Source organism: Myotis myotis, unplaced genomic scaffold (assembly GCF_014108235.1).
Source record: "Myotis myotis isolate mMyoMyo1 unplaced genomic scaffold, mMyoMyo1.p scaffold_m19_p_1, whole genome shotgun sequence".
Lineage (NCBI taxonomy): Eukaryota > Metazoa > Chordata > Mammalia > Chiroptera > Vespertilionidae > Myotis > Myotis myotis.
The window spans coordinates 106,480,953-106,490,090 of record NW_023416313.1 but is presented as its reverse complement, the minus strand read 5'-3'; the positions used below and the strand labels follow the sequence as shown (position 1 = coordinate 106,490,090).

The window sequence follows — 9,138 nt, the reverse complement described above, 5'->3', positions numbered from 1 at the left end:
TCCTTTTTTAAAAAAATATATTTTATTGATTCTTTACAGAGAGGAAGGGAGAGGGATAGAGAGTTAGAAACATCGATGAGAGAGAAACATCCATCAGCTGCCTCCTGCACACCCCCTACTGGGAATGTGCCTGCAAACAAGGTACATGCCCTTGACCGGAATCGAACCTGGGACTCTTCAGTCCGCAGGCTGACGCTCTATCCACTGAGCCAAACCAGTTAGGACTGATTAGTATTTTCTGTGATAGGTTTTTTTATGTTTATATGATGTCAAAGACTTATTGGAATAGTTGTAAATTCAGCAATAAGAGATGCTTGAAATCTAGACTAATAAGCTCTTTGGGTTGAAATAATTTTTTACTAAGTATTACAGAATACAATTATATGGTTTATCGCATAGAATCTTAATTTGTAGGTGTCAAATATAAAATCTGTACATAAGAAACAAGCTAAAACAAGTCTAAAACTATGTATGCTCAAGTATGATGCCCTCAAAAAATTTTACATAGCACTAAAAATTTTTAAAGTTAGAATGGATATAATTTACTTTTGACTTGAGGGTTTTTCAACTAAAACCTCATAATTGAAATGATCTGCAGCATAACAAAATCAGGTCTGGGGATTGTTTAACTAAAAAATGAATAGATTTTTCAGCTTTCATTAGGATATATGATTGTATCTGCTGCCTTAAAATTTATATCTAGTGGAGAAAATCATGTTCATAAAACTTAATCTTTTATGACCTAATTAGTGGCCTGGTGCACAAAATTCATGCGGGGGTGGGGTGGGGTGGGGGTTGTCCCTCAGCCTGGCTTGCACCCTCTCCAATCTGGGACCCCTCTAGGGATGTCTGACTGTCTAAACCAGCAGTTGAACATCCCTCTCGCAATCCAGGACTGCTGACTCCTAACTGCTCACCTGCCTGATCGCCCCTAACCACTCTGCCTGCCGGCCCGATCGCCCCCAACTGCACCCCTCCTCGCCAGCCTGATCACCCCTAACCACCTCTGCCTCGGCTCTGCCACCATGGCTTTGTCCAGAGGACATCCGGAAGATCTCCCGGAAGGTCTCTTAGTCTAACTAACATATTACCCTTTTATTAGTATAGATATAATACCATATGCAGAGTCATTGAATGCTTTTTGATGCTAATATTAGGTGGGAACCTATAAGACTTTAGGTTCAAGTAAATTTCAAAAACAGATGTTCAAAATTCAATTCTTAGAGCTATTAAGTAGATGTTTTGGTGAATACCCCTTCCCCACCCCAAATCTTCACCTAAGGATATGTTCTGAGAGAGAGAGAGAGAGAGAGAGAGAGAGAGAGAGAGAGAGAGATCCATTGCCTCCCCTAAGCGCCTGGACCTGGGATCAAATCTGAAAACTTTTGGTGTATGGGACAACACTGACTTGTGAGCTACAGGTTATCCAGTGTTATTATGAACCAGTTAAACCTTTTAACTAGTATAATGTTATTATGGAAAGCAAACTTAACTTTTTCTGCACCAAATAATGATAATGGTTGATTTCACATTGAATTACAGGTTCTTCTGGGCCCCTGCTGAAGATCTGTTCTGAAAATTGTGATTAAGTACAGTTTTTGATAGAGGAAATTTGTTGCTTCTGTTTATCAAGATGATTACAACACCTTCAAAACATCCAGGAATTCACTTGTCTTCAGAGACCTCTTCTCAAAGGAGAAATATGCCCATTCACGCAGTCTTTTTTGACAGCATCCCTTCAGGAACACTTACACCTGTAAAAGATTTGCTGAAATATCAGAACTCCTTTTTAAAATTGAATGACCAGAAAAAGAATCAATTCTCAGAAATGACATTTTTTCAAGATAAAAATGTATTTCATTCTACCATGCTAGCAGAGCCTAGCACCTCTAACAGTCTTCTTAATATTGATATCAGTGCTATAAAGCCCAGTAAGGATGGATTAAAAAATAAAGCAAACTATGAATCACCAGGAAAAGTATATCAAAGAATGAAAGAGAAGGTAATGTGTAATAAGCAAGAAAAAGCATCACCAAAAAGTGAAAGTAACAAAATTTTTATGCATAATGGAGCTGAGAAAAGAGTATTGCAGCATACCTACCTCTGTGAAGAAAAGGAAAACAACAAATCATTTAGATCAGAAAACAGCTTATTAAGAGGTTAGTTATATTATGTGTTGGTTAAAAAGCTCTAATGTGTTATTTATTATGTCTGGCACTGTTTTAGGTACTCAGGTGACAGCCGTGAACAAAATGGACAAAAATCCCTGCCCTTTTGTAGCTAACTCACATTCAGGTGGTGAGGATCAGATACAGTAGGTAATTTTTATGGTACAGTAGAAGTGTTATGGAAAGAAATACATAGCAGGTTAAGGATGATAGGGAGAGTTAGAGCAGGTTGTAATTTTCAGTGGGGTAGTCAGGATATGCTTCCAAGAGAATGTGGCATTTGAGCTGAAAAACTAAAGAAGGTGATAGATACAGATAGGTATCTTGGAGAATGGGGAAGGATCATCCAGACAGGTAACAGCTGGTACAAATGCCCTGAAATTTCTGTTATTTCAGGAGTGTGCCTCACAAATTCAAGGACTAGCCTTGAGATTAATGTATCATGGAGTGAGTGTACAGAGCTGGGGAGGTAAGGATAAATAAGAGGGTCAGGTAATGTAGAGCCTTAATAGGTGAATGTAAGAGTTTCAGCTTTTATTGTGAGCAAAAATAGGGAACCATTGGGAGGTTTTGAGAAGAGGAATGATAAGATCTGACTTACATTTTTAAAGTATCACTCTGGCTGTTAATTTGAAATAGTTATTGCAGTAATCCAGGTGAGAGATGGTTTTGGCTTGATCCAAGTGGTAGCAGTGAAGATAAGAAGTGGTTGGATTCTGGATATATATTAAGAAAAGCCAATCACATTAGCCCATACAGGGCATGTGGAATGTTAGAGGGGTTATAAAGGCTGACTCCAGAGGGTGGTTTTTTTCTGTTGTTGTTTGGCTTTTTTTTTTTATTACCCAAGCAACTGGAAAGATGTGATTTATCTGAAATGTAGCAGATTGAAGGAGAAGTGGGATCAGGATCTCAGTCATTTTTGTCATGTGAATTTCTATATGTCTTTTAAAAATTTAGGTGTAGATGTGAATTAGGCTGTTGAAAAAAATTAGTTGGAATTAAAGGGCATAGTACAGGTGAGAAAAAATATATTTGGGAATTACTAGTACCTAAATGGTCTTTAAAACTGTGAGATGAGATGTGATCATCAAGGAGTAAGTGTAGAAAGAGAAAACATTCAATAATGAGTCCCAAAATTTACAAGTTAGAATAAAGGATAGAAAGTAATAAGGCCACTTAGAAGATAGGAAGAAGAAAAATTAGGATTGATACTTTGACAGCCAAGACAACAAAATGCTTTAAAGAAAGTCATTAGCTGTGTCTAATACTGCAAAATCAGTCGGGTAAAATAAAGGTTGAGTGAGAATTGACCATTGGGTTTAAGAATGTGGAGGTCATTGGAGACCTTGATTAGGATAGTTTTGGTGGAATGATGGAAGCAAAAATATGATACAGGAGTGTTTAAGAGAGAATAGAGAGAGAAGTTGACAGTGGTGAATATAGACAACTGTTTTTGAGAGGAGCTAAAAAATATGACAAGATTGGTTTTAAAAGATTTTATCGTTTTTAATGATTGGTGAAATAACATTTTTGTATGCTATTGGGAATAATCCAGTAAGGAAGGAAAAACTGAGATTAGAAGTCTGATACCCTCCAGTAGCTGAGAAAGAATAAAATATAAAAGTGGAGATTTGGCAGCTCTAGCCGGTTTGGCTCAGTGGCTAGAGCAGTGATGGCGAACCTATGACACAAAATCAACCTGATTTTGGTTGATTTTTCTTTGTTAAATGGCATTTAAATATATAAAATAAATATCAAAAATATAAATCTTTGTTTCTCTGTCTCTCCCCCTAACTTCCATTCTCTAAAAAACCAATGAAAAAAAAATATCCTCGGGTGAGGATTAACACACATAATAATAATAATAATAATAATAATAATAGTAATAATAAATAAAAGTGGAGATTTAGGAACATAAAACAGATCATCAATCAAACAGGAAGATAGGCAGTGTTGTATTACTTGAGAAATAATCTGAAATAGGAAGTAAAGTCAGCAGCTGTGAGTGAGTATAGGAAACAGGTATTGAAATTTGAGGAGGTATGGAGGTTTGAATAGTGTAGGAGAGTGGAAGAGTGAATGGTCTAGGCTTAAATTTAATTTTCTGGGCAACATTAAGAACGTAGCTGAGATTTGTGGACATGAATTTAAATAAGACCAATCAGTGTGGTTGTGAGTATTCCTGTTGCCCTATTAGCTGTATAGGTGCTGGTGGGGAATAGGCAAGGAGTTGGATTTTAACAGGATTGTAATTTTGCTAAATAGGATGAAGTGAGAGAAAGACGAAGTAGTTGGAGTTGTGTGTGCAAGGTGATAACCACAATTGGCCATGTAATTTAAGTTGGTTAGACAAGGAAAGGAGGACACTGAAAGAGATGAGGAAGTGTGAAGTGGTGTAGGTCATATTGGGATGGTCAATGGATTTGAGAGAATGATCTGAAAGATAGAAAGTGGTCAAAAAATGGGACATTTGAAATTGAGATTTTAGTGAGTTCAGTAATTAATAAAGATATTTTACATCTGTTAACTCATTTAGCCCTTTGAGCAAACGATATGCTAGATGCTACTTTAATAGACTAGGAAATGGAACTTACAAAGAGGTTTTATCTGCCCTATGTGTCACAGATAGTAAGTGATGGGCTGAGAATTAAATACAGGTATCTATTTGAAAGCCCACAGTCTTAACTACTACACAATAGATTGTGGGTGCATTGTTATGTTTCAAAGACAGTTATATATTTTGACACAAAAAGAGTTCTCTAGGTGAATTTAGGCTGGAGGTGGGGGAGTACACAAAATAGTCTGTTTCTCATACAGCCTGGGAGAAAAGGGAGAAGCAAATGGAATATGCACATGAAAGCACATATTATATGTAATTTGGAATTAGAAGAAGAAATGAGTAACTGACTGACTGCCTTGATAATCTGATGACTCTTTCCCCAGATAAGACACATATATACAACACAAATTTTGTATGTAGTTTCAGAGACCCTCTGCATGGATGTTGATCTCTGAAATAAATGACCCAGGTTATAAACAGCATGTTATATTTGATCAAATTATCTGCTTTTCTTTACTGCATTGCCCTGCCATTTCTGTAGAATAAGTTAAATAGAAATTTATCCTTTTATAGCATGTCATTATAATAACATCTTTATAGCCCAGCTGGCGTGGCTCAGTGGTTGAGCATTGACCTATGAACCAGGAGGTCACGGTTCAATTCCCAGTCAGGGCACCTGCCAGGTTGTGGGCTCAATCCCCAGTGTGGGGTGTACAGGAGGTTGCCGATCAATGATTCATTCTCATCATTGATGTTTCTTTTTAATTTTTTTTAGAGAGGGAAAGACAGAAACATCATTGTGAGAGAAACACATCAATTGGTTGCCTCCTGCACATATCCCAACCAGAGCCCGGGCTGGGGAGGAGCCTGCAACCAAGGTGGGTGCCCTTGACCAGAATTGAACCCTGGACCTTTTGGTCTACAGGCTGATGCTCTACCCACTGAGCAAAACCAGCCAGGGCTCATCATTGATGTTTCTATCTCTCTCTCTCCCCCTCTGCAATAATTAAAAAATTATAAAAAATAAATAAAATCTTTGTATTATGATTTCTAAGGCCAAAGTTGCACACTTATTAAAGCCTATTCACTCCTGATTTTTTTCAAGTATAATATTTGAAATTAAACATAAAATAATTTAGTTTAATGCTCTAGGTCAGCGGTTCTCAACCTGTGGGTCGCGACCCCTTTGGGGGTTGAACGACCCTTTCACAGGGGTCGCCTAAGACCACTGGAAAACACATATATAATTACATATTGTTTTTGTGGTTAATCACTATGCTTTAATTATGTTCAGTTTGTAACAATGAAATTGGGGGTCACCACAACATGAGGAACTGTATTAAAGGGTCACGGCATTAGGAAGGTTGAGAACCACTGCTCTAGGAGGTATAGCAGAATAAAATGTAAGCAATACTCAAAGTTCTTATTGTTTAGTTGATAAGCCTACCATATTTGTGCATTTGAAGATCTGCTAAAGAGCTGTCAAAGGGGTATAAATTATTACTGAATTTGCTATTGAGTTTCAACATTTTGATTTTTAAAATATAAGTTACAACTCGTCAACTCTTCTTTTACATTTTAGAAATTTACAGCACCCAGAAGCAGAATTTTCAAAACTGGATGGTACTTCACATATTATATATACCTGATTTTATTCCAGATCTCTAGGCTTCTAAGTTCAGTAGTATACTTTTGTCTAAAGTTGGCAAGATGTAACATGAAATTTTTAAAAATGCTTTCTCAGCCCGCCAGTGTGATTCAGTGGTTAAGCGTAGACCTATGAACCCCGGTCAGAGCATATGCCCAGGTTGTGGGCTCTATCCCTGGGAGGTGGAGTGCATGAGGCAGCTGATCAGTGTTTCTCTGGCATCATCAATGTTTCTCTATCTCCCTTCCTCTCTCTCTAAAAATAAGTTTAAAAAGCATATATATTTTTAAAAAGCTTTGAAAGGAGGTTTAAAAAAAATTCTCAGCATGATGTAAGTATAGAGAATGGGTTGAAGGCATGAGAAAATAATAAAGGAAAAAACTTATGTAACTAATATATTATAAAAGTCTATGTGCCTATATTTGTCTGGTCATTATTAAACCTAAATCTTTATTTAAATATTTTTAAAAGATATTTTTTTCCTTCTCAGTGACTAACATATCTCAACTTCTTTCTAAAAAAAAAATCTCAACCTCAGTCCAAGAAGTTCCTCTAGAACCATCAAATATCTTACTCCCGGTCAAGCCAAAGATTCAATGTCAACAGGCAAAGAAAGCGCCTCTGCACAATTTAACTTACGGTAAAGTGCTATTGGTTTTGTTTTATTTGACTGTATTGTTAAATGTTCTAGATAATTATTTTTCCCGTGTAGGCAATAAATTTTGACTGTGGATGAAAGATCTATACTAATAAAAGCCCATGTGGTTGTCACGCCCTCACGCTGTGATGCCTTCATGCCATAACAGTCCATCACCAGGAGGCTGCATGCACAGTGGGCGCGTGCGGAGCCTCGGAGGCGGGTCCCGGTGGCATTTCGTGACAAGGCCAGGGGTCCTGGCGGCTCCATGCGGTGAGGTCGGGAGTCCCAGCAGCTCCGCCTCTGCACAGCGAGGCCAGGGGTCCCGGCGGCTCCGCACTGAGCTGCTGAGGTGAGACCCCCTGTGTGGGGTCCCCCGGCTCCAGCTTATCTCTTTGGGGCAATCCATCAACGAGCCCCAGATGGGTGGGCAGGGCCTACCTCTTTGGGGAGATTGATCGTGGGGCTCCCACACTGAGAGGGCACAGGCCAGGCTGGGGAATCCCACCCCACCCCCACCCTGTGCACGAATTTCATGCAGCAGGCTTCTGGTGAAATCATAAAAGGCAGAAGCACTCAGACTGGGCAGGAGGGTGGAGTATTCTTAACCTGAAGACTTCTTTTTAATATTAAGTTTTAAATTTTCCTGTTTCTCTTTTAATTTCATATGATTCTTCTGAAAATTTTATTTGACTGTATTTTTTTTTTTGCAGAGCTTCCAGTTCTGAACCAAGAACATGAAAGTGTTTCAGCTGCGGTAGTCTCCAACAGGGCATTAACTAGAGCTCAGTTGGCAAAACAAATTCTTTTAAAGGAGAATACAGCTGCAACCACTAAGTTCAAAAAGAACACATTTGTTTTAGACGACATTAACTCTTCCTATGAAAAATTCCAAAATACTACTGCTGAGACTCTCAATACTAACTGTGTTTCTGTTAAAAATGACAGTCAATTAATGATTTCTGATAATGAGGTCAGAATAAAAGGGTCTTCACAACAGGAAATTAAGGGAAGAAATGAGAAAACAGTGCCCAGAGAAACTGATCTTCCAGGTTCCATAAACGACACATGTAAAATTGTGCTTGCAACTCCAGGGTTTAATGTAACAATACCTCAGGGATCAAAGAGATACACTTCAAAGATTCTTCCAAGTATATGCCAAACTACTACAAATGGAGTTAAAAATAATAAGGTAGGAAAACTTTTAAGGCAGATAAGTATTATCCCCTTCTTTAAGAGCTTGAGTTCTTATGCTCTCATTACTACTATTTAATGTAGAGACAGTGGGTTGAAAGCAAGAAGGCCCAGGTGTTAAGTCTTACCTTGGTTGATTATTAGTTGCATAGCCTTCAACAATTTACTTATTCCCTTTAGGGATGAACACTGATTTTATTCCTTTTTTTTTTAATATATTTTATTGATTTTTTACAGAGAGGAAGGGAGAGGGATAGGGAGTTAGAAACATCGATCAGCTGCCTCCTGCACACTCCCCACTGGGGATGTGCCCACAACCAAGGTACATGCCCTTGACTGGAATCGAACCCGGGAACCTTGAGTCCACAGGCCAACGCTCTATCCACTGAGCCAAACCGGTCAGGGCTATTCTTATTTTTAACTCCTCCCCCCCCTCCTAATTCTTGAGGTACTATTAACGACAAGAGAAAGGAACCACGTATAGCACCTAAAGATCTGAGAATTTTTTGTGTTGTAAAGTAACTGATCAATAAAAGACTTCAGACCATCCAACTGTGTTACATTAGGACAGTGATGGAGAACCTTTTGAGCTCGGTGTGTCAGCATTTTGAAAAACCCTAACTTAACTCTGGTGCCGTGTCACATATAGAAATTTTTTGATATTTGCAACCATAGTAAAAAAAAGATTTATATTTTTGATATTTATTTTATATATTTAAATGCAATTTAACAAAGAAAAATCAACCAAAAAAATGAGTTCGGGTGTCACCTCTGACATGCGTGTCATAGGTTCGCCATCTCAGCATTAGGACATTTGCTGAAGAAACTGGAACGGAACAGTAAGTTCAAGGAGGGAGAGATAAAAGGTTAAGTTTATAGTTGTTAAAGGTTTGTCCATTAATTTTTAAAAGGATGATGGTGGGCATTT

General features: G+C 38.1%; 1 protein-coding gene across 2 annotated transcripts in view; it reads left to right on the top strand.

The window, feature by feature from the left end:
* The first annotated feature begins 1,536 nt into the window (after positions 1–1,536).
* Positions 1,537–9,138, top strand: part of MIS18BP1 (MIS18 binding protein 1) — a 54,403-nt gene continuing 46,801 nt past the window's right edge. For both annotated transcript variants that reach the window (XM_036347016.1, XM_036347017.1), the window contains exons 1-3: positions 1,537–2,159; positions 6,918–7,019; positions 7,730–8,208. In XM_036347016.1, coding sequence (XP_036202909.1) covers positions 1,634–2,159; positions 6,918–7,019; positions 7,730–8,208 — 1,107 coding nt within the window. In that variant the 5' untranslated portion in view covers positions 1,537–1,633. The remainder of the gene's footprint in view (positions 2,160–6,917; positions 7,020–7,729; positions 8,209–9,138) is intronic.